Below are 25,857 nucleotides of genomic sequence, written 5' to 3'. Positions count from 1 at the left end.
GATGGGAATACAAAGGAGGGATGTAGTAAGGCTGCAATGGGGGTGCAAGCAGGATAAAACAGAGGTGCAGGAGAGGGGGCATAAAGGGGCTTCCATGGGGGTACAAGTGGGGTGGAAAATGCAATACAATGGGGGGGATACAGTGCAAAAGGGCTGCAAGTTAGCTACAGGGGTGGGGAGTGTGTGATGGAACTTCAATGGAGGTGCAAGGAGAGGTGGAATGGAGGTGCAACAGGGATGGAAGGTGGGGGACACAGTGGAACTACAATGGAGGTGCACAAGGGGGGATGCAAAGAGAGATACAACAGGGGTGCAGGGGGGCTGCAATGGGAGTGTGAAGGGGATACAACAAGGCAGGAGGGTGCTGCAATGATGCTGCAGCGAGGGTATGTTTGGATACAATAGGAGTACAAGGCAGCACTTGGATTACAGCGAGGATGCTCAGGGGGATTCAATGCCACTCCATTGGGGGAAGGCACGAGGCTGTAATGGGGATAAAATGCAACAGGGCGGCAGAGGGGAGACTTGACAGGGATGCAAGGGGGAACACTGGGGAATGCAATGCTGCCACAACAGGAAAGTAAGGGAGTACGCAAAGGAGACACAGCAGGGATACAAGGAGGATGCAATGAAGCTACAGAAGTTGTACAATGAGGTTGCCATGGGGATGAAACAAGGATAAAAAACCTAAATGCAATATGGCTGCAACAGGGTTACAACAGAGAGGTACAAAGGTGGATCCAGCATGGACGTAAAGGGGATGTGGTACAACTGCCACAGAGATAAAGGGGGATGCATTTTTGCATCCCACACAGAGACTGCACAGCCCTCTTGCACCAGGCCTGGGAGTGAGCTTGGGGATGGGGGACACCTGTCCCTTTCCCAGGTCCTGGGGTGGGGCTGTGATCAGGGAGCACAGAGCTCTGCCACTCTTCCTGTGGAAAGGGCACAAAGGTTAAAATCAGAGCATCCTACTGATACTTCTACACCTGAGACAGCTTTTTTTTAAGCCTGCCGTTTAGGTTACAATCCCACTACCTGCCCTCTCTTCCCAACAGATGACACTGCTCACGAAATGAGTTGCATTTCAACCTGCATTTAAAATCTACTCTGATTTTTCCTAAACTGCCATCCAAATCCTTTTGCTTTAAGCAAATTTACTTTCATTCCCCCTGGGTCACATATCAGCTTGGTATGCAGCTTGAAGATATGCCCAGAAATATGAGAAAACTCAATTAAATTGGAAATGAGATCAGCTCCTAAGTAAATGCAAGCAAATTGGGTCAAATCCTCACTGCATTTGTGCTTTGATAAAGGATGTCCCTTTGGTCTGGTGGGCAGGGAGAACTAAGAGGAGAACTGGTGGAAAGAAAGGGCTTTCCAGGTCAGGGTTTACTACGATAACTGAAAGCTTTTGGTAAGATGAGCCATCAAAAGAGGTTTGTAACTGAAACTGAGGGGTTTAGGTGGCCCAGTGAAGGCAAGGCACAGCTTTGTGCAGGTTTTTGGTTTTTCCTTTGAAGAGCTTCCCAGCCAACCTGGCCAAAGCAAAGATGAGCTTCCACTAAGTTGACAGAAGCAGACATGGGAGGGATTTCACAAGCCTTTACATGTTGTTTGCTGTCGTAATTGTTTGCTCAACTTTCATGTGTACAGCCCCAGGCTCCCACGGGACACGTGCAGAGCAGTGCTGACTCACGCCAGGGATGGATTACCCACTGGGGGGTGGGGGGGTGGTTAGTCCAGGCCACCTGCTGGGAACAACCCTGGAAATAGTCATAACAAATGACGCTTCTTAAAATAGAGAAGATGAAGAAGAGACCTGTGGTGGTTTTACGTTAAAATGGCATGAGCTAACAGAGGAACACTCTCTTGCAATCCTGGCGTAGGCATGTAGTCATCAAGAAGAGTCATCAAGTGTCTCCTTTGATGGTGGGGGGAAGAGAGGGATCTTGAGGGCTCTCTGAGCCAGCCACCACTAGGATGAGGCCACAGCTTCAATAAGTCACAGTCCCAGTGAAGCATTTGGCAGCACTGTGATGACTTTGCCAGGCAGGAGCCAAGGTTGCTCCTCTGTGTCAGCACAGTGGAGGAGGCCTTGGGCTTTCTGGGTGGCACAGGGGTCATGGGGGACCTCAGGGCAGGGCTGGGCTCCCTGTCCCTGCAGAGAGCAGGTGAGCCCCAGGCTTAAGGCAAAACCCCCAGCAGATCCCATGGCATCTCCTTGATGAGCGCCTGCGCTGACCTGCCCTGTGGGCTGCATTTCTCCTCTCAGCCCACAGCCACAACCCATCCCACAGCTGCAGCAGCTGATGGGGAACAGTCACTTCTGCGTCACCCTCCAAGGCCGCCGGCATTTCACAGCGCAGCACCAGCTGTCACGGCCCTCAGCTGAAAATTCCTCATTCCTAATGCCAGTGTCAGGAGCCAGGCTTCCATGCTGTGAGCAGGGCAGGGGATGACTTATCATCCAGTTAGAAGCAAAATGCCTTTCTAAATCGGAGTAGCCACCCAGAATTAGCTGTCCTAAGTGCCCAGGGATAAGGCAGCGAGACTTTCACATAAATGATCTTGTTTTTCATAGGAAGGTGGAGGCTCTGGCTGGATTCAGGCCAGGGTAGCTGTGGATAACTGATACTTTGGCCTCACCAAGCTGAGGCACAGTGTTGCTCCACCAGATGAAAGGTTTCCAGGTTGTGTTCCACTGCTGGGTGACAAATCCCCAGGGAGCGTGGTGGGATTGTTTGCAACCACAAGTGATGGCACGGCACTTTGGCAAAGTGAATCATCTTCCCAAGGTGACTCGTCCCCTTCTATTTCCACTCACAGTGCCGGCCCCACAGGACAATGCTGTGAGCAATCCTGGGAGGCTTTGGGCATGGAAGGGAGCTGGGGCAGGTGGGTGCTTTGTGGGCTGGGTATGGCCCCACCACCCATCCGTGGGACACGCTGTTGAGGAACACCTTGCCTTCCTCCAAGCAGAGGGCAATTTTGATGACACACAGATGCCAAAACTGATCCTCCAGGGCAGGGATAAGATCTCAGCTCACCCCAGTTTGCAAACAGAAACTCTCAGGGAGCACAGGGGTAAGTAACGCCTCTAGGCACCGCTTCAGGGGTGAAGAATAATGGAGCACTTTCATTGCACAACCTGTGACAAACACAGGGCTCCTTACTTCTAAAACATTATAAAACAAGACCTATTTGCCTAGTAACAGCTTTAAATAATACTTTCTTAACTCTACAAAGTTAACGCTTACATTACACACATTTTAATGACATCTTTAACTGCTAACAACATTGTCACAAAACACTGCGCATTTGCTGGCTGCAATATCTTTATGGAGGCGTAACTTCAAAGCCTTGTCTAATTGTCATGCGTCAAAGCCTGTGTTTCAGATTACCCTGTGCTCTCCTACATCTCAGCTAAGTGGCCTCCTTCAAGAAACTGAAAACATGATGAGGCATTTTTCCTTGAACTGCTTTAGCAGGCAGGCTTTCATGCTTAAACCGCTATTTGAACAATACTGACGTGTTAAGTTGGAAAAGAAAACCCTACCAAAGTGTCATACCAGCAAAGGAATTATGGTCTGACAGTAATTTATGAAGTAGAACATGAACCTTCCAAAATTATAAACAAAGATAAAGTATCAAAGAGGACCCCACTGATTCAAAACATACCATGTATCTTGCACAACACATATTTTTTAACCTTCAATTATACTGAATTTCCAGAAGGTCACATCAGGACACTTGTCACCACTAGAGTGACACAAGCCATTTCCCAAATGACCATGTTTGGTCAGCAGCTCAACTGCAAACTTTAGCAACATGAAATGGCCTTAGTGCATTGGCTACTTATTAACTTGAGATTCCAGGAGACTGCAATAAAATACTCTGCCTGATAATTGTGTTAAGGCCACCAGGAGACCAAAGGTCATCTCATTTGCCCAAAGGAATGTACTTTTATGGTGATGTTGGTGACTTTGGAGCTGGTCCTTCCCGCTTCTCCCAGAGACCTGCCTTTACCGCAGTGGATGCTGACAGAACCACAATTTGGGTAAAAATGATAAAAATAAAGAAACATACGACACCTTAAAGCCTGGCACAGGGGAAAGGAAGCACATGAGCTGCTTGCGTGGAAAACAGGGATGTGGTGGCAATTGCACCACCCCCTCACACCCAAGCATCACCCCCTGCCCACGGTGCCAGCACTTCCACAGGCCCTTTGGGGGGGACAGGCTTATGGGGGTGCTGGTGGGGGCAGCAGGGACACACGGAGAGCCTGGGGCTCGGGCAGCCTGCCCCAGCCTCTGCACCCTCTGCAGAAGGGGCGCAGCAGTGCTGGTGTCCCCAGCAGTGCTAAACCTCTAGCCAGCACACAGTCACCGTGTTTTTCCCATGAGAGGAGAAATAAAACCTTAGTGTTATTTTCAGATCCTCAACAAAGCCCTAGGGCAACCTCATGCTCCAGGGGTGCCCCCCCCGCCTGCCAGAGTATTCCGTGAGTCATTCTGCCCTTTGAGCCCAGAATAGGCTTCCTCTGCCAGAGCAGAAGGGGATGTGGGCTCACCCACAGTCTCTCTGCAGCCCTCCCAAAGAGGTGCAGGAAGCGTCAGTGATCCTCTCAGTTCATCTCTGCCAGCAAAAACAAAGCCAGGGGTGCTCCAAGAGGCAGCCCTGTGGCTGAAAGGAAGCAGCTGTACATGAGGGGAGAGAAGGAGCGCCCACAAAGCTGCCAGACACTTACGGCCACACTGTCCCACGGGGAACGCTAAGACACACAACATGGTGACACATCCCACCCCATCCATCCCTTAGCACCTTCTTGGGAGATGAAAGATGATGAAGGGCTGAATTGTAGTGCAAGGGATAGCAACACATCGGCCAAATCCACTGTGCATCCAGCATAGGGCATCAGCAAAGCTTGGCTGAAGGACTATCAGGAGGAGCAGGCAGGGCCTGGCAGCACCTACTCACTCCTCCAAGCTCTTGCCCAAGCTGGCTGTAGCATTGCCTGCAGCCTCATCACCTGCCTCTTCTTCCCTGGGAAGCAGCGGAAGCTGAGGAGGGGCTTTATTAGGGAACGTCCTACAGGTGCTGCTTGGCTGCAGGTGGTATCCCTCACCCAGCATCACTCAGAGTAGGGGCAAAAACCCAACCCACATTGGTTTCACCCTCTTTTGCAAGATCAGGACAGCCCTGAACTGGTAGGGCTCAGAAGCCCATATCAAGTGAGTTTTATGTCTTGATAAGGAGTGAAGAGTAGGTGCACAGAAAATGCAGTAAACAGAGAGATAAAGCAGTGCAGAAAGGAGTGCGGACTCCCTGCATCCACCCCCGTAGGTCACCTTGCTGCTCCCTGTCCCTGGGGAGAGTGGCTCTGCCTGTCCTGCTGATAACGCCTGGGTTGGAGAGGAAAGGGGAGGCTGATAAGCGAGCACTTCTGGGGACAAACACGGCATTGATAAAGGCGGGTCCCTTTGGTTCAGGGTTAAGGCTTTTATAGACACCACAATAAACACCTGCTTTTTGACACCAGGGTAGCCAAAGTGAGCTTGGTTTTGGGGGAGCTCCGGATTTTGATGACTCTGACCCTGAGACTGCAGCTGCCATGGCCAGCCCTCGGCTCCCACTGTGCTTCTAGCAAGGTCAAACGAGAGATTTACAACTACTGAAGCTCTCGTTTACCCACCCTCTTTATGAGTTCCCTCCAGAGCCCATGCTGGCCAAGGCTGTCTCCTTAGAGACTCAGCAGAGAGAGAGCTCCATACAACCCTAGAGAGCTGCAGCTGCCTCCCCAGCAAGACCTGGATCTCACTGCTTTCAGCAGTTCTCCAGCTTTGGGAGCCCCTCTGTGTGCTGCATTTTGAGCCAGCTCCATCTGACCCTGTTTAATTGATTCAGGCAGGGTGGGAAGCCGTGCTCTGGTGCTTCTGGATCTAGATCTGCACAGGGCAGGTGGGGCAGAGAGGTGCAAGCAAGCTGTGTGGCTGTTCTCAGGAACAGGTGAGAAGATGTGAAAGTACCCTGTAATCACAAGACACTTACAGGTGCCATTTAGACTTCTTGTTATACCTCCTGTCACTATACCTGATTGGGGGCTGACCAGCGTGTCTCCAGCCAAGGACTGGCACGTGGCAGACGAAGAAGGGAGAGCAGGGGGGTGTTTTCCTCGCAAAAGCCACCCTGGTGTGACCAAGCGGTCCCAGCTGCAGCATCCTCCTGTATCCCGTTCCACCATGTGGCATGAGCCAGACCCATTTGTAGGCACCTTGGGTCACCAGCCCAAGAGTGCTGTGCTGGGGACACTTAGCCAAGAGTTTGGGGGTAGCACTGGGGCCATCACGTATCTTCCTGTGGCTGAACCAGCGGGCCCCATTAGCTGTAGGCAATCAAATGTGGCCATCCCACAGCAGGGCACGTCACGGCTCTGGGTGAAAGGAGAAGCAGGTAAAAGTGCATGGCTTGGGGTGATGGGCTGTTTATCAGTTTCTCACAGTGTGACTTTTTGATCATGGTGAAAGCAGAACAAAACATAGACAAGACCAAAACCTCCATGTCCAGGGTGTCCCACCACCATTGCTTTTCACTAGGGCTTCTGGTGCCCACCAGGGCTTCTGGTGTCCTCTACTGATACCCTCCAGAAACCGCTCTCTCCTGAATGCTGCTTCCCAGAGCCTTTCCCCATCCACCCTATCCACCTCCTGGTCCTGACCTCTTGCCTGGGACCTTAGCCCTGGCCCAACGCTGCCCAGGGTGGTCCTGGCTGGTACACAGGTATGCAGGCATCCCACAACCAGTGCCCCTCTGTGGGGAGGATGCTGGGATCTGGAGGAGCAGTTGTTTCTCCAGGATGGGGGGGCTGGCTTGGAAGAGACAGCTTTCCCCCAAGGCAGAAGTTCAAAGTAGGAGATGGAAGTGAGGGAAAGGAGGAAACAGCGTTCCTGTTTGTGTTTGTGATCGACACAGCTGACTGCTCAGTCTGACCTCCCAACTGGCCACAGAGGGACGGATGCATAAACACACATGTATATATATTTATAGCCACACTCACAGCAACTCATTTTGTCCAAGTCTCTGAAGATGTTGTTCTTCATCTTGCTTTCGCTCTTCAATTTCAACTCATCTCTGAGCCTAAAAATCTGCTCCTTCAATGTGAGGTCTTTTGGAGAAACTAAAATAGCCAGACCTGAAGTCGTCGATGCTGTGGTAAAGGTACGTTCATTTGCCTGGATGAGACAGACATCGAGCTTTCCAAGGATTTCTTAGCTGCATAATCTTGGACTTTACTTACCTTTTCACAGTCGAATTTCAAGTAGAAGAAAAAAATAATTTAAAATTTGAATTATTGAATAATAATAAATTGAATAATTTAAAAAATTTTATACTGTTAAAGTCAGCCTGTGGTGGAGTAGGATGTTTGCTGTTATTTTAACATGCATGGGAAAATAACAGAAACAACATTTGCTGTTTCCTTTGGAAATGGAGTTGGGAAAGGAGGAAAACCTCTGTGCACAGTAAAAATAATTTTTACTTTAAGTCCGTAGAGCTTTGTTTGGTGATACATTATTTACCTTGCTTATGTGCTAATTATTCTGAAATATTCTTGCCTAATTAAATGTATTCTCAGGACAGCAGAATGTATCATATTAGAGTGCAGTACAAAATTGAAAAGCCTGATTGTCAATTTATGTGGACAAACCCTCACGGTCAGGCTTCCTCTGCAGCAGCTGAAGATAACCCAGCTTTTTAAAAGAACCACATTTTAGACTCTTAGCTTTTGCAATTGCCCTCCGAGACACCACAGTTAGAGAGGACACGGTGCTCGGTGTCAGCAGGATAGCTGTGCGTGCTGAACGGCAGCAATGAGGAATGCCACTATTAATCCTTTCATTGCAAGCAGCTGGAGAAGAGGGGTTTGCCTGGGGGTTGTATTTCTGCACCGTTCTTCCTATACTGTCAGCACTGTGTGTACTGTATACTGAATTATGGGCAATATGTTGATTGCTCCAAATTGCAGAGGCAAAAGGGGGCATTTTTCCCCATGAATATCACCCACAAAATTTGAAGACCAACAAAACCAGGGGCAGAAGAAGCCCCTGAGCATGCCAGGGTGTGGGGTGAGCCAGGCTTTCCCACCGGGAAGCCTAGCCCTGGCTATGGGAGACGAGCCAGGCTGTGGCAGCCTCTCCCCAGCACCCTGTGGTTCCTCTCTAGTGCTGCAGCCCACCGGTGCCAAGACCTTGTCTTCAGACTGGGGGTCATTCTGGGCTCTACAGGCTATTTCAGAGGGATCTGCAACAGATGACTGGATCAGGCAAATGCCGAGAGCATAGGAAGCTTTTGGAAGGCGTGGTGTAGTGATAGGACCTTAGGGGGACACACACCAGAAAAAGGATAGATATCATTGCAGTGGATTGGTGACAGACGCCAAGAGGCTCTCCTCAATGCCCCCCCAAATCCTCCTGCCACATCCGCCTGGGCACCCAGTGAGCTGGGAAACTTGGGTGCAGCACCGGTCTGAAGCAGAGAAGAAAACCGACATGGCAAGGAGCAGGGAGGAGAGAAAAGCATAACCGAGCGGGGATGGGGGGACCTGGGGCAGCACCCTCACAGTGGAGGAGGGAGAGTGGGCTCTCAGCAGCAGCAGCTCTTGCTTCCCCTTCCCTTTCACACTTCCTCCTTAGGGGCAAGCACAGAAGTTTTTCAACAAACCCAAACCTGCTCTGCTCTCGAGTTCCCTTTCCCAACTCTGAGGCAATTCTGAAAGCAGAAGGGCTTTGCTCCAGCCACTGTCCCTCTGCCATCATCCCAGGCCGGGCACTGCTTCTTCCACAAAGGACTTCCTTTGCCCCAGGAAATCCCTTCTTTCCAAGCTCTTTCAAGTTCTCCAAAACCCACCACACGCAAATTTTCTTCTGCTCCTTCCTCTTTCAGATTATTTCTCGCTGTGACATCGCATTACTGATGGAAATAAAGGAGAACAAGAACCGAGTTTGTCCTCTCCTGGTGGAGAAGCTCACCAGGTAAGGTGACCATGGGCAAATATTGAGAAAGATGCTTGGCAAGAGCCTGTGCTCTGCTCGGTGCTGCCTTACGAGGGTGAAACCACAGGGTCTGGGCTGTGCCTCAGTTGTCCAGGACAGACCAGGCTCTAGCAGCTTCGCTGAATACCAGGAGCAAAAACAGCTCCAGACCACTGTAAAACACATATTTTTAAATAAGTAAGTCAGATTCAATTTGTTAAAGATGAATTCTCAAAAGAGAACAGAAGAGAAGCACAGGCCCTCGCCTGGATAGCACCAGGCTGCGGCAGGGCAGCTGCCTTTCTGCAAGGCTGGGAATTGCCCTGGGTTGGGGATTGTGTGCTTGGACTGACAGTCCAGAGGAAAGAGCAGCATACGCCTGGATGAAAGTGAGATCCATCTGAAAGAGAGACAGGGCTGCAATAAGAAGGGGGGATATATAGTGAATGGAGCACAGCAATGGAGCTCAGGTGCAGACCACAGGTCCTGAGAAGGCTTTTTGCCTCTGTCACCCACCCCCGAGGCCAGGCAGGCAATGCCCCCTACCCTCAGGCACAGGCAAACCAGTCTCCTACTTGGCCCTTTGTGAAATTAGAAATAAATTCAGGAAAACCACTTTCTTTCCAGTCAGCTGAAGAGGTCAGAGGAGCAATACAGCTGCGTGGCCAGCGAGAGGCTGGGAAGGAAGAGCTACAAGGAACAGTACGTCTTCATCTACAGGTGAGTGAGCTCCTATCAGCAGCAAGCCAGCCCCTTACTCTGCCCTCCTGTCTGCCCTGCAGAGACAGAGGAGACACGCTGGTGATGGCTTTGTTGTGAGGGAGCTGGAGAGGTGCAGGTAGGATGGGCTGTGCCTGGGTGTCGGGATCATTCCAGGTGCAGCCACCAGCCTGTCTGTATCCACCCTGGACCGTGGCCCAGGGCCCGAGTCAGTGCATAGAGTGAGCGTTAGACACATTCCTGCAAGCCACGAGCATGACAACACCTATCCTGTTTATTCTGCTGCAGGCAACATCTGGTATCAGTGAAGCAAACCTACCAGTACCCTGACAACCAGCCTGGAGACGAGGATGTCTTCTCTAGAGAGCCCTTCACCATCTGGTTCCAGTCTCCCAAAACCGGTGAGACATTTCAGAAACAAATTCTTTTCCCACTAGTGAGTCTCATGGAGCAAGACAGTGCCAGCTAGACCCAAGCACGTAGTGGGGACAGGCAAAAGGGGCTGCATCCTGATTTCATTCTGCGTTTCCTTACAAAGGCAGCATTTGCCTTTGGGACTACTGCCTCCAACACTGCCTGCATCTCGGTGCACACCACAGCCCCAGGAAAGCCTCTGCCCTAGCCATGGGCAGTGGTTTGGTGGATGCGCTCCATGCTGCCGGCACAGCCCCAGGAGCAGATACTACCTTGGGTGTCGGAGCAGGGTTTGCCTTGCCCTGACACAGCACCTCACTGCATCTCAGCTCAGCCTCAGCTGGTGGGGAGAACTATACAATTACACAGCAAATATCTCCAATCCACAGCCGGAACAGAAGTTGTTTCTTTTTAAGGAAACACGTTCTTGCTTCCAAGTCAATCTCTGTTTCTTTGTGATTCAGTGTGTGTTTAACTGCTACATTTTTTTCCTGTTCTTTTGCCTTGTTTTAAGCTGTCAAGGAGTTTGCTATAATCCCTCTGCACACTGCACCAGAGACAGCAGTTCAGGAGATTGACGAGCTCTATGATGTGTATTTAGATGTAAAACAGCACTGGAGAACGGAGGTTAGTTGACAGATCTACGTTACTAACAGCAGTTTTGGTACTGAGTCACCTGGCACGCTATTTGCTATTCACAGCCTGATAATCTTAAAACCAATGATAACAAGTCCCAGATTTTTAATATCTCTTTGATGTATTTTCATCGAGTTCTCCACATTTGAATCTGTAAACTTGATCTCCTGATAAAATTGCTGTTTTATCATCATGCCTTGGTGGTGCGCCAAGGAGAAGCCCCACTGCATTCAATGAGCACTTGCAACCTGAGCTGTACAGGCTATTGAGAACATCTGTTGACCCTAAAAGTCTTTGCTGATCTTCTTTTGAAGAGCTGTCCTCATGATTACTTTTGAAAATCCTCCTACATTCCAGAACTTCATCTTCATGGGGGACTTTAATGCTGGATGTAGCTACGTTCCCCAAAAACAGTGGAAGAACATCCGCCTGAGGACTGACTCCGAATTCGTCTGGCTAATTGGCGACAAAAATGACACAACAGTGAAGATGAGCACAAGCTGCCCATATGACAGGTAAGGGGTTCACTGCCAAACTTTTCTGTTTACGGCTTTCTGAGAAAAAAAATATGGAAAGCTGTCAGCGACTGGCAGATAAAGCAGATGTGTATGATGCCTTCAAAGATGAAACAGTGTCTAGGCGAAATGAGATCTGAATACTTCTAGTCACGAGCACGAAACACTTTGTGGGCTTTTTGGCAAGCAGTTTTGCAGAAAGGGCAAGATTTCGTGCAAGAATCAGCAGTTTCTGTGGCTTAGGTGGAGATAAATGACAGGCAATCATGCAGCACTTCTCATCTGCAGGGAGCCCTGCAGGCACCCAGGTGGAAGCTGCTGCTGCTTCTGTGCCGGCTTTGCACCATGGTTTGTGCTCTTGAATTCGTAAATTGGATTGACAAACGCAAAATCTAGTTCTGCTCAGGAGGTGGGACACCTCTCCCTCCCCAGGCACGTGGCGAGTCCTGCTGCTACCTGCAGCTCCCTCAGCAGGAACAATAAATATGTGAGCTTCTTAGAGCCCAGTGTAAGTCAAGACTTAAACCTCTTGCAGAATGAGCTTCTGGATCACAGCAGGGCTTCATAGAGACTCCAGTCATTGATGTCCTTTGATTTTTGTATCAAATTATGGCTTTGAACTTTGCTTTGAACTTTGAATTCTGTTTGGGTGAGTTTAGATATAAGTCATTTCATGTTGGTTTCCAAGGCTAACACACGCCAAGGATGTAGGCGTCCCACTCCCAAGGAAAGCAATCAGCCAAACTCAGTAGAAAGCATGTGCTGGCATCTCTGGGTAGGTAGCCCATGGAAAAGCATAAATCATAGATAGCTGTGACACCATCAAGGCCACCTCTCTGGCCACCAGCTTGGTGCAGCATGGCTAATCAGGCACCCTATAACAGAACGCCTTTCCCTCGGTCTTTGCAGGATTGTGGTCAGAGGGCAGAAGCTCATTGGTGCTGTTGTGCCAGACTCTGTCAACATCTTTGATTTCCAGAAGGACTTTCAGATGACTGAGGAGCAGGTAGGCACAACACAGCCTCTGCATCAGGGAGTCAAGGGCTAACACAGGAGTGCAAAGCAAACAGCATCCAGGCAGTTTTGAACATGGTCTTGGCCATGAAACTGTTGCATCCTCCCAAAGTGATGCAGTGCACGCATTGTACATCCCCACCACTGCACATCCACCTCCACCTCCATGCCATCACGGTGAATCCCCCTGGGGCAGGGTTTGGAAAGAGCACAGGTGGTCACTTCCTAACTCTTCTGTGCCTTTGTCTTGCAGGCGCTGGGGGTGAGCGACCACTTCCCTGTAGAGTTTGAGTTAAAAGCAAAACCTGGCTTCTTCAGCTGGCTGAAATCACGGTTTTCAAAGAAGAGGAGATCACGAAAGAGTCACTACTTAATCTCATGAGCATGCCAAGTCCTCTCACATGGCCTGGAAATACACAGATGTGAACAGGTCTTGTAAAAGATCAGCATTGATATACTCATCGTAAGTGCAATATTTAGGGGGGGAACCCACATATTTTGGTTAAGAAGGCAAATTAAACCTTATTGTATGCAAAACCAAATCAGGTAGAAGCAGCACACTAGACTTATGTACTCACCCCAAAGGTAAAGAGCTATTGCAAGGATAAAATACTTTTGTGTGCTTTGTTTGTAATGGCTGAAGGGCAGAGATCCACACATTCATGTGGGCTCTGGAGCTCTGCCATTCCTCTGCAGGGGCAGAGGGATTAAAAGGAACTTTCTGCATCACGCATGTGTGTGGATGCAATGTAAAATGTTGCTAAACTTAAAGTATTTGCTCAATCTGAGTTTGAAACAGCTCACGGCATCATGGGTTTGGGGAAAAACAGAAAGAAAAGACAAAGGCACAGGCATTGAGAACCCATTTCTTGCACTAACATGGCCAGGGATGGCAGAAACAGAGCGTTGGTGGTTCCCATCCCTGCCTGCTAACTGCAGGTAAGAAGTCCTGTGAATCCCAAGTGACAGTGCTACCAACAGAGAGCATGAGTGAAACTGAAATTAAAAACTGATTTCAGTATCCTGATGTGAAAGTGAGCTGAATTTCCTCCTTCCACCCCTCCCCCAAAAAAGCCCCTTCATGGCAGCCTGAAGTTCTCTGATGAACCAGACTTCAATGATGATTATTTAACGTAGTGGTGCAGCAATCTGTTTTCTCAGCTCAGCCCACAGGCTGTATTTAGTGCAAACCAAACCCTGGCACACAGATGGCATTTGAAAAGGGGGAATAATCCAACTGTTAGTGGAAGGAAATATTCATCTCTCTTCATCCCAGTTTGTCTGCTGATCCAGCAGAGGACCAGCAAATGAGATATGCTCTTAGGAGAGAAAAACAGCTTAGCCTTTGCGAAACTAAGTCTCTGGACAGAAAGAATTTGAGGAAAGAAACTAAATCAGGAGATTATCCCAAGGGAAGGGCATGCAGGGCAGACACCACCACCCCCATTCAACTGCAATTAATCTTGAAATGATACAGCATTTCATAAGCTCCCTCAGTTATTGCCAAGGCAAAAGGAGAGAAAGATTTTGATTTAGAACAAATATTTGCATTAGGATTTTTATAGAAATGCCACTGTCTGGCTGTGAGGAGTGATGGTCCATGTGAAGACTGAAATCAGTCCGAGTCTCTGACCTCACATCTTAGTCCTGCAGAAGTCCCTGCTCTCTTTTGGCTTCCAGAAAGAAGCAATGCACAAAGGAATAAATTGCACTTGGGAAAGCAACAACAGATGCATTCAATCATAAAAAAATTATGTAAATATAACTAAGTTTCACTGAAAAATCTTTGTCCTTACTGGTGACATCACATATAATCCTTTACCCAGCATCTGAAGAGGAGAGACATGGCCAGAAAGCACCTGATACTCCTTGTTCTGCTGTTGCCACTGCTTTGGGTGCAGCCCAGGATGCCTTTGGTTTCTGGGCTGTGAGTGCACGTTGCCGGCTCATGTTGAGCTTCTCATCCACCAGCACCCCAAGTCCTTCTCTGCAGGGCAGCTCTCTTTTAATGGACTGCAAGCAGCCCTGAGGAGAAGGACTAGAGGTTCTGTGGGGTGAGAAGCTCAACATCAGCCGGCAATGTGCGCTCGCAGCCCAGAAACCAACCACATCCTGGGCTGCACCCAAAGCGGTGGCAACAGCAGGATCGGGGAGGGGATTCTGCCCCTCTATTCCTCTCTTGTAAGACCTCATCTGCAGTATTGCGTCCAGTTCTGGAATCCTCAACATGAGGGGATGGAGCTGTTGGAATGGATCCAGAGGAGGCTGCAAAGATGATTGAAGGGCTGCAGCACCTTCCCTACGAGGACAGGTGAGAGAGTTGGGGTTGTTCAGCCTGGAGAAGGTTCTGAGGAGACCGTATAGCGACCTTCCAGTACCTGAAGGGGCTACAGGAAAGCTGGAGAGGGGCTGTTCACAAAGGCTTGTGGGGATAGGACGAGGGGCAATGGATATGAACTGGAGAGGGGCAGATTTAGACTGGGCATAAGGAGGAATTTCTTCACGATGAGAGCGGGGAGGCACTGGAACAGATTGTCCGGAGAAGTGGTGGCTGTCCCATCCCTGGAGGTGTTCAAGGCCAGGTTGGATGGGACAGCCTGGTCTGGTGGGAGGTGTCCATGCCCATGGCAGAGAGGTTGAAGCTGGATGATCTTTACGGTCCCTTCCAACACGAACTAATTCTGTGATCCTAAAAACTCTGTTTCCTCCCTTTCCTCACTGGGAACTCAAGATGGAAAGAAAGGCCCCTTCCCCCCGGCCCGGCTTTCCGCGTTGCTCGGGCTCCCCCTGGCGGCAGCGCGGGGTCCCGCCGGTCCGGCCCCACCCCCGCAGCCCCCCCGGGGCGGGCAGGGGCACCGCAAAGCTGCCCCGTGGAAAGGGACCGGCGGGTGGTGTTCGTCTTGTTCGACAGTGGCTGAACTCGAGTCAGCAGTGGCCAAAAGGGACAAGAGCATCCTAGCTTGGATCAGCTTGGATCTGTGGCCAGCAGGAGCGGGGAAGGGACTGTCTCCCTGTACTCAGTGCTGGTTGGGCCGCATCACAAATCCTGTGTTCAGTTTTTGTCCCCTCACTACACGACATTGAGGTGCTGGAGCGCGTCCGGAGAAGAACAACAAAGCTGGTGAAGGGTCTGCAGAACAAGTCTTATGAGGAGTGGCTGAGGGAACTGGAGTTGTTCAGCCTGGAGAAAAGGAGGCTGAGAGGAGACCTCATTGCTGCCTACACCTGCCTGAAAGGAGGTTGTAGCGAGGTGGGTGCTGGGCTCTTCTCCCCAGTGACAGCGATGGGATGAGAGCAAATGGCCTCAAGCTGCGCCAGGGCAGGTTGGGATTGCACATTAGGAAAAATTTCTTCACCGAAAGGGTTCTCAAGCACTGCAACGGCTGCCCAGGGGATGGTGGAGTCCCCAACCTTAGAGATGTTTAACAGACAAGTCGATGATGTGCTCAGGGATGGTTTGGTAGTGGACAGGGATGGTTGGACTTCACGATCTCAAGGGTCTTCTCCAACCTAGTGAGTCTATGTTGCTCTATAGACACCTTTTCTACTCACTGGTGAGAGCTGGCCCCAAAATGTCCCTGGTCTCACTGTGCCTGTAATCAGTTTGCAACAAAAAGGTACCACATTTTCTGGCTCTAGGCCCGCTTATTCATTGCCCACAGTTATTTAAGTAGGAAGCATGCTGTGATGACCTTTACAAGACCTCCTTGCTTTCAGGCAGCAGCTCCCAGGACTGGGTGCTGGCAGGCTGCAGGGCTCATCCACGCAGGGGACTCCTCGGTGTCCCTTGCCGTACCCGCACCACGCTTTAGTCCAGCAGGAACCACAGCCTGCCCAGCCCCTCAGGATGTCTTTCAGTGACTCCGCTTCTGCCATTCTGAGGTTTGCACCTGGGTTTTTGGAGCCATGTGAGACCACACAGCACCAGCACCATCATTCCCTCTCTACTACACCCACCTGTGACAGATTCCACCAACTTCCTCCAATGGGAGAAACTGCAATTTGGAGCAGGAGCTCTTTCCTTGGGGCTGGATTTAGCCCGCATTCCTCTCTACCATGCCAAGGGTTAAGTGACACCACCTCTCCACTCTCACCTGGTATAAAACTATGAACATGCTTTCTATGCAGTCTGGTTCTGCAGCCAGTGCAAAAAAAAAAAAAGGTTAAATACTTCATGTGTCATTTTAAATACAGTGCCTCAGCTGTCAAGCGTTTACAGGATATTTTCTGTTAGTTGGGAGACAAGTTTATAGGAGTTAATTTCCATATTGGCAAAGGAACCAGAAACCTCCCCTGAAAAGCTCTGTGAATGCTAGTGTTTGTGATATGACCCCTTTCTGTGCACTTCAGCTGGGAGCAGGGCCTGAGCCCAGACATTTCCAGCCAAGCCAAACACAAAATCCCACCTTCTCCCCCCAAAAACCTTAGCAGAAAGAAATACCTTCCCAGAAGGGCCAGTTCCTCCACTGGGCTTGAAGGATTCAGAGGCTTCCAGCCACACATGGATGTAAATATTTGCAGTACCAAGGTCCTGCAGAAATGCAGTTCATCACAGCAAATTTCTGTCAAACAGAGCTCTGGGTCCTGCTAAATCATGTTTTGCCTATCAGGCTTTTCTCTTTAAAATCACATATATTAGCCTTTCATTCATGTTATAGAAAGAATGTGCCTTAAATCCTGATCAAATTAATAGTGGCATGAGCTATAAATCCAGCCTGATTCAGTGACAAGGTTTTTTCGAAGTCTGCAATATAAATTCACAACTATGAAAATTAACTCTGATAGTCCAAGAAATACTGAAAAGCCATTTAAAAAATCATTTTCCCAAGAGGCCCCAGGGAAACAGCCCCACATGAGGCAGAGCTGGCAGCAGGGCTGTTTTGATAACCTTCCGTGAGAGGGACCTGCTGAATATTAACAATTACTGTAGGCCGTGAAATAAAAAATTGCTGCAGCCCGTCCTGCTGCTTCCTCTCCAGCTTAGATGGAGCCATGAAGATGTCATACCTCATGGCAAGATGGGGATAGAAATATCTCTTAAGTTATTTAACACAGGGAAAAGTTATAGTTATTTTTCAATGATGTTGAAAGGTGCATGCACTCTTCCCACCACTGGCTGCTTGCTGTCCTTAGCAAGTTAATTTTTGTGGCCGCTCCACAGCTCTCGGTGCTCAGGCAGGGCAGAACTGCTCACTTGAAGTGGAGCACAGCTTTTGCTGGAGGTAGCCTCAGCCAACATAACAGTAAAGGTCCATCAGCTTCACCAACTCCCATTAATTTCAGGTAGTGTGGTTAAACCGAAGCAGCCAAGCGGTAACAGGCAAGACAAGGCCAGGCAAGAGCAGGTTTACCTGGGCAACAGGAGTTACACAGGCACGAGTCTCTCCGGTTTACTCAACCCAACAGCTGTATCCAGGTTGTTTTGTTTAAAAGCATTAAATAGGAGGTTCACGTTTATGTAGCACAAAGCTTACGAAATACAGTTACCTATAAAAAGGAAATAATCTGATAAACCTGGGGCAGGAAAGTCCTTGGCATCTGCTGCGTCTCAGGTTTCAGTGGTGCTTCCAGCAGGAGCTGTGTTTGGAAAAACATCTGCTGGTTTCCATGGCTGTGCGTGGGAGCGGGCTGGCCCCAGGTGCAGTGCCACACTGGGAACCACCTTCTGCAAACAACGCCGAGGAGCTGGAGGAGCCGGCGGGTGCCACTTGCAGCACCTCAGCATCAGACCTACAATCTCACCGGGGACACGCTACTCCCCAGCCCCGCTGCCCCAGTACCGGTACGCAAAGGAAAACCAGCACAGCCACCTCACGGCCAGCTCGCGCTCTGGCCCGCTGCTGCCCAGTACGTTGTGCCATGGCTCAAATTTTTGCCAGATGTTTTATTTCAGGAAAAAAAAAAAATAGAGAAAAAAGAATGAATGGCACTGGGGTTATGCCCAAGTTCTTCTCGCCTACCTGCACAGCTCCCGGTCTGGGGGTTATTCACTCTGCCTGAAGCTGCTGCGTGCTGGAGTTTTAATTTGACTTCACTGACTACATATGAAAAGAATCCAATGTTGTTGAACATGCACATTTTAATGAAGCAAACATTTCTATTTAATAAGTTATAAGATACAATTTTACAATCCTGCATTTTATTCCAGTTTATTTTGTTTTTACTTCCTAGTTTACAATGTAGTGAGCATTTCACATTAAGGCACAAAAAAAGCACAGTATAAAAAACCCCAACCTTCTTTATTTCCCCAATGACTGTGCTGGAGGGTAGTGCATCCACACGTAACTACAGAACCGTAAGCGTGAATTTCTCCCTAGGGACAGACAGTGATGTTTCAACAGCTTTTCAACAAATCCTACCTTCTTCTAATCACAGAGTTAAAGCTCATTTGGAGAGTTTACTAAAGTCCCAGCAGCTGAAAGCAATTCAGATATGCACTTGGGAAGTAGCATGGAGTAATCCAGGACAAAGAGAGCGGTTAATAGAAGTTTTTTCACTCCCTGACCCTCAGAAGGAATGCCTTTTGCAGCACAAAGGGGATTTCAGGAGAGATGACTGTCCTTCAGGCATGTCCTTGGACTGAGATATAATAAAATAACTTGCACCAAAGAGCGGTTTGTTGATTGGTATTGCTATTATCGGTAAATTTACACACTCGCCCTTCCTCCCACCCTATACTCGACCACAGATGTGGGGTCCCATCGCCAGGCTGGCTTCTTTACATCATCTCAGCTCCTCACCTGGCCTGCAGCCTCCAGGGAAACCACTGATCCATCATCCCAATACACAGCTTTGCTCTCACCTGCATCAGTTTCGGTCACACAGGTAAGAGCTATGCCTGGCTCGGCAAGTTCACGGACTTTATTTAACCCAGCCAAAACAGAGGTTGTTAAAATAAAAATCAAATAGAGCATGGGAAATTACCTGTAAAGTTTCAAAATCTCACCAGAATCCCAAGCAAATTAAAAACTGCATCACTAGCATCATGGCCAAAAAGCTACCTGTCTAGATTTACAAAGCGTTACGAAAGAAAGGCTGAAAGCTTCCAGGAAGTCGTTTTCAGTCTGCTTTTGGTTGGCTATAAAAGATAAACTTTTCCTAAATGTAAACCATTAGCAAAGCATTTTCAGAAACATTTTAAATTTGAGTGGTAAAGCCACTTTTAGTAGCTTTTTATAATGTTAAGCGTTAAAATTGATCAAGTATGCAAAGGCACCTATTATAGTACCAGTTTTACCTTATTTCTTTACAGAAAAGAATTTGAACTGGGGACAGCCCAAGTCATATTCCATAACTAAAACGTAAAGTCTCCAGTCAAATAAAATCAGTAGTTAAGATATCCAATTACAAAGACAGATTCCAGTTTTCAATTAACATCTAAAGTCTTTAACATCCGCAAGGGAAATTAGTGTCTAGTTATCCACATGATTCTCCAAACATTAATTAACAGTGACCCGGACGGTACTGCAAAGGTACAATTTGAGGAGGATATTAAATAGATCGACATTAGCTTGGTAAGTAGGATAGAAGTGAAATGCTTGTACAAAATAAAGTTACAGAGTTTACTTCTGACTGTATTGAAATGTGAGCCGTGTGTATCTAGATACTGCATTTTGCAACAGGACTGCACCCAGTATAACTTTACATCTGAATTGCAAACACAAAGATCAACTCTGACGCTGGGCAAGTTTAAGGAACAGTGACGTGGAAGGGACTCCCAGGGATGTGCTCATCACCCCACATCACTGCCAGAGTATAGTCACCCCTTTCCTTGACGACATACGCTACATTGTACTGATGGCTGCCCAAATGCTTGATAGATACCTCTTCACAGGGTATTGTAGGTCCATGGACGCCAACTAACAACATATTTGAACCTACAGCAAAATAACAGACTGTTAGCATTCCTAAACTTAAACAAATAAGCACGGCTGTAGCATAGTACTGGCTCCAGAACACAAGGATTTTGTTATTTTAATTCACAGAGTGGTAGTCTGAGGCACGGCTACGCTAATTTGGTATAAAAGGGAATTTTATTTTAAAAAAACCTTCCAGCCCTATAGAGACTAAGGTTTATTCGTGCACTTTGCCAGACCTGACAGGCTACCGCTACCTAACGAGCACAGAAGACATCAACAGGGCTCGTGAAAGCATGCTGGCACTGCCTTTTAAGCACTTCATTACAAAGTTAATAGCAGAGACCAGTGAACACAGCTGGCCTGTAACCCGCCCACCACGAAGTTCCCAGACGATGGTGATCAGCACTCAAGGCTTACGGGAACACCTTGCATTGCATGCTACAATGCATTACAAGAGTTGCTTAAGTTCAGCAACCTGTTTGTTCTCATGCCATAACCCTGTGGTTTCTTTCGGGTGCACTGGCTGAGACAAATCCACTTGGAGAGGAACCGGCATCTTTACAGTCTCTATATTACGACTGATTTGGTGAACATCATGTAGCATTTAGAGATTTTTCTTTAGAACCAGGAGCTCAAGCTCTGAAATTTAACTTTGCAAGTTGGTTTAGTGCAAAAACCACCCAGGCAAACCACCCTGACACCCAGCTCACTCCTGCATACATACCTGCTTTGCTGCAGTCCACGGAGAAGGAGCTTTTCTGACCCACAAAAGCCTTTGAGAGTCCTGCTCCCCTAGAAACCACTTTGCTGGCATCCGAGGTGGATTTGGGAATGGTGCTATAGCAAGTTTCAGTCGATGACCTTGTCACCGACTCAACCAGGATAGAAGAAGTTTCATTGGCACTGCCTGGGCTAACCAGTCGCTGTCCTGGAAACAAAAGATGCCCAACATTCAGAATCATCCCACTTGAAAGGCATTCATAAGGAGGTTTTGAAACCCTCCTAACAACTAGCATGCATTCTACATCCAAAATGCATTCTGGGAAAGGAGCCATTTCCTACTTTGTTTTTTAAGCTGACATCTTCCAGCAAGACTGGCAACAATCCCATCCCAGAGCTCATGAGTGGTTAAAGGACCACAGGAACTTCAGGATTCATTAAGCAAAGCTGGCTGCTTAAGAAGAGTTAATTGTGCTTCAATCACCAAATGCCAAAAATGACACTAGTTGGCAGAAAAGCAGGTGCAATTTTGCAATAACTCATTTTGAAAGCAGAGCATGTCCCAGCCCGGGGGAGCGCAGTCCTGCTGTCTGCTCCCAAGACCACCACCACACCACGGGCACCATGAGAAGGTTCAGTAGCTCAGGGGCAGCAGGAGAAATGAAATCCAGTCTGTGCTTAAACACAGCACTGAAGAGAGAAAGAGCTTCCTGAGCCAGCCTTCCTCACACCATCTAAAATCCTCCCAGACATACTGACCTCTGGTTAGGTGGAAACTGCACCACAACGAGTTCAAGAGGGGCATCAATTACACTACAGGCGACCAGGTTTCAGGCTTTGTTTAGAGGTGAGTGGGTAAATAAGTCATATTCTCTGCTGCCAATGCAACACCTTAGCACTACCTCCGGATTTAACATTCCCCCACAAAGCTGTTTTACAGCCCTCCACTGAGTCAAGCTGGCAAGCTCCATGACTAATGCTTCTGCTGCCTCTCCTGAGATCCCAAATCTAGGTTTTGGAGGTGATGGGGAGAAATGTTTCACCCCCCGTGTTTTTGGGCATCCAAACCCGAATGCTGCACTCTCTCATAAGGATGTATTTGCTGAATGACACGAACTACTTCAGGCACACAGTGAATACTGGTTAGCTTTTTTACCTGTAACCTTTGCCTTGAAGGGGCTGCCCACTATGTGGTTAGGTCCACCATATTTAACTCCAATTAAATAGTTTCCTGGAGCCATGGGTGTGTACATGACTTTGTAACCTTCTGGAATTTCCTGGCAGTCCATTTTCACCTTTGATGGCCCTTCAATCGTAACAGAGAGGGTACCTGGACCAGCCTTGGTCGTGTTAATGAAAAACTCCGACTGTAATCCTAGAAAGACGTAGCACAGTAAGACACACTCTTCCTCATACTTGATGTTACACAAGTAGCCTCAGTTATTAAGGAACAGGTAATTTAGTGCAAGACTAGATTACACAAGGCTACACACAGGGAGGGACAGCACACCCTCCCCCAGCATCCTCACACGGGCTCTGCACTTCCAGCAGTCTCCTCACCAGCATCCCAGCTCCCTCCTGCTCTCGCATTGTGTGACTGTATGGGAGAAGGGGTCATGAGAGCCCTTCAGGACCAAAACTGAAGTAATTTGGCATCAAAAGACTGGCTTAGAGAGAAAACTCTTAGAAGAAGAGCCTTTCTGCCGGGCATTGGAGCCCATGCCAACACAGCCTCCTGCACGGCTAAGCTTGGGAAAGCTTGGAGTCGTCATACTGCCTGGATCATAAATCAGCAGTGAAGAGCCCACAAGAAAGCAAGACAGACGAGGGGCAGGAGATCTCCTGGAGGAGGCGGGTGTTTGAACTGCTCGGCAACAGCACTCCAAGCAGTTTGTGGAAACAAAAGCCTGTTTAATTACAGCATCTGGTTAACACAGCTGAATTACTGCTGCTAATACTAAGCCAATGATACAACGCCAGCAACATAAAAAAACATTAAGCAAGACTTTCAGCCCCCAAATAATTTACTGACAAACTCTGGCTTCAAATGTTTACGATCTTTGGGCTCTTGTATCAGATACTGTTGAAGAGGAATAAAGTGCTTGTGCTCAATCAAAACCAGGATGGTTATGGGAAAGTTTACTACAACTCGCGACTGAAGCATGCATAAACTAGGGAGAAGTTTCTAGCCTCTTCGCACAAGAGGCTGCTGTGTCCTGTGTTGCAACGCTGGAAGAACCCAGCTCCCACAGAGGATTGTACCATCTTCCACTGCCTTGGCAGTAAATCTGCCCAGCACCGCCTGCCTGGCTGGTAAGGCTGTCAGCTCGCAATATGCTCTGTTCAAGCAGAGGAAAATTAATTTCCAAATCCAGCAAGCTTCATGGCTTCTCACTGAAGACCTCTTGCTCCAAAAAGCTGCTGCTTTTTCCCTGTGCCCCAAATGAAGGCTCACATTGTTGGAGGCTGCAGACACACAACCCTCCCGGGGGGACGTTCCAGGTGCTCAGCCACCGGCTATTGAAACCTCTACACTACACCATTGTTCAGAAACGCTGCTCGGCAGCTCCCAGGGCACTGAGATTTTGGCAGTGGCCAGGATTCAACAAGGGGGCACAGAGTAACTTTGCTGAAGTTAAGCAGTCTATTTAGATTAAAAACAATCCCAAGCACCTTTATAGATGGAGAAAAATTCCCCTGTCCCTGACGCACCAGTGGCTAGTATTAAGGAGTGCTTTTGTTTCCACCTACTAAAGCAGCACAGGCTAGAATATCTTTATTTAATATAGTATATCCACACATTTCCAAAACCAATTGCTTGGTTTTTCCAGAACGGCAGAAGCTTTGAATGGATAACTGCAATATTTTTTTTTCCAGGGAGGAAAAAAATCGTTTAAAATGGAATCCACAAAAGACAGCAGTAGACAGGACAAAGGGAAGCAGTTATTGCCTTGCAGATCAAATGGAAAAAAATAATTAGTTTTACTCTGGTATTCCCCTGTGTGTGTGGCCCAAGAAAGCACACAATCAAATAAATCAAAGTGCATATCCTGGAATGTTTTCATATCTTCTTAGACCATAAATCATGTAAATGAAAAAAAAAAAAATCCAAAATCCCCAAACCCTACATTCTTGAGTTGAGAACTATCAGATGGGGCAGCCACAGCAGATAACTAGGTGTCAGATTTCCAAAAACAGTCAGCATTCACACTGCATCTGAAGCTCGTATAGCACACCACAAACTGAACGTCTACCGTACGCCCTAGAGCTTACACATCGCACTACCTTTACCTTGGAATTTCTTAGAGGTGCAAGCACTGAAGAAAAGATGACTTAGTACCCCTTGGCACCCATTTAATTAATTAATAGCAGTATGCAAGTTAAACAGGACTCCATCAACTAGACGGCCAACTCAATACCTGTGTTCACAAAAGCTCCAGCCTTCACAGACATCATGTTCACATGTGGAAGGGAGCTAGAGCATCTCCAGAGCTCCCAGGGTCCACAGACGTGGAGCTAAGCTAACCTGCAGAGTCATAGCCCAGTCGCTAACCAATTCAAGTGACTCTGTGCTGCAGTCACTGGTTTCCAGAGGGTTTAAGCCTTCATTAAGGCTCAGCACAGACTGCAGACGCAGTAACTAATGGTTAGTAGACTTGAGGAACATGCAAAAAAGAAAGCAAAATTAGCTTGCACTCAGGTTGGCAGAGAACGTGGGTTAGTCCAGCTGCTTAGCAGAGAAAGTTGCATAAAAATATGCCTAGGAACAGCTTCGGGCTCTCACAGAAAATCGAAGTGCAAACAGGTGTGTATTGGAGCAGTAAAAGAAGTGTTACCCGTGGTACCGCTCTCCAAGCCGGATCCGTATGCTGTGACAAGCGCGGGATTGCCTGCCTGCCCGGGCTCGCCAACACGCACTTTGAAAGGGCTGCCCACAACGTGGCTCCCGTTGAACTTCACGTCAATTGAGTGGATGCCATTTTCATGGGGGATAAACCGAACAGCATACTTATCTGAAAGAGAGAAGGGGCTTTTCTGATCAGAGATATGAATAAAACAGCAATTAAACCAAACACAGGGCTGGTTAGCAATCCAAGCAAGGCTTCTGCAATGCTTCGACATTATTTTGGTCCCAACTTAAGCAATCCCATTTATACAAGCTGCTAAGCTCATATTCAAGTAGGAAAACTCTGTTTAACACAGGAGGTGTCATGGGTTGCATTTTCACCTCATCTACTAGGACCTGATCTCAGTTGTCATCTAGTCTGCAGGGCGAGTTTTAGGGTTATTTGCCTCACACTTGCACTAAACATGACAGCTTAATCACAGCCCAACCTGTCAGCCACGGAGGAAGCAGCACGGAGAAGAAAAGCAGCTGGTAAGACCAAGCCAAATCTTACCAGTGGGCTGAGCTCACAGGCATCACACCTTTATTAAACAGTCATTTAGCAATTTGCTGATATTTAACATTTCTGATTCTATGTTAACCCAGAGGAGGGACTGATCTCCCCCTGCCAGACAGCTGCTGTCTGTCCATAGCACAGACCATAACTCATTCAGACTTCAAGTGAAAAAGCTCATTGCTGAAACAGGTGTTGAGCTTCCTGTAGTGTTTGCTTATGTTCAGCTTCCTTGACATTTCACATGAAGGAGTGAGTGAGAGTTAAAAATAAACTATTAGTCACTGATGGAAGCATAGCTTTGAAAAATAAACTTCTTTCCTGGCTAAATTCAACAATCACATCATATTTCATTTATGACTAATATCACTGCACGTTTATCAGTAAGCCAAGACTTAAATACCTGTGTCTTACACAGGTTAGAGTTTTATCATTTCATAAGCTATCTAGGAAAAGCATTGACATAACCCTGACCAAACAACTCTTGACATCAAGAAGCAGCTCTCCAAGCAAGGTCTTGTCCCTTGGGTACACTGTTTGCAAGCCAAAG

General features: G+C 48.0%; 2 protein-coding genes across 4 annotated transcripts in view; one reads left to right on the top strand and one right to left on the bottom strand.

The window, feature by feature from the left end:
* Window positions 1-6,973: 6,973 nt before the first annotated feature.
* Window positions 6,974-14,228, top strand: DNASE1L3 (deoxyribonuclease 1 like 3). Its single transcript, XM_009571088.2, has 8 exons — window positions 6,974-7,218; window positions 8,941-9,029; window positions 9,657-9,749; window positions 10,038-10,150; window positions 10,678-10,790; window positions 11,157-11,314; window positions 12,224-12,320; window positions 12,582-14,228. Exons 1-8 carry the CDS (start codon window positions 7,087-7,089, stop codon window positions 12,708-12,710), a joined length of 924 nt encoding a protein of 307 aa, XP_009569383.2. The 5' UTR covers window positions 6,974-7,086; the 3' UTR covers window positions 12,711-14,228.
* Window positions 14,229-15,001: 773 nt separating this feature from the next.
* FLNB (filamin B) overlaps window positions 15,002-25,857 on the bottom strand; it is a 90,606-nt gene continuing 79,750 nt past the window's right edge. For 2 of the 3 annotated variants that reach the window (XM_009571107.2, XM_009571115.2), the window contains 4 exons: window positions 24,744-24,920; window positions 22,064-22,282; window positions 20,912-21,115; window positions 15,003-20,205 (listed from right to left, as the gene is read on the bottom strand). In XM_009571107.2, coding sequence (XP_009569402.2) covers window positions 20,018-20,205; window positions 20,912-21,115; window positions 22,064-22,282; window positions 24,744-24,920 — 788 coding nt within the window. In that variant the 3' untranslated portion in view covers window positions 15,003-20,017. Of the gene's footprint in view, window positions 20,206-20,911; window positions 21,116-22,063; window positions 22,283-24,743; window positions 24,921-25,857 lie in introns of all 3 variants that reach the window. The other variant, XM_054076377.1, reaches the window with a different exon arrangement.

The sequence above is a fragment of the Cuculus canorus genome, chromosome 11 (genome assembly GCF_017976375.1).
Source record: "Cuculus canorus isolate bCucCan1 chromosome 11, bCucCan1.pri, whole genome shotgun sequence".
NCBI lineage: Eukaryota > Metazoa > Chordata > Aves > Cuculiformes > Cuculidae > Cuculus > Cuculus canorus.
The sequence above is the reverse complement of the archived record's forward strand: the minus strand, read 5'-3'. Positions and strand labels throughout refer to the sequence as shown.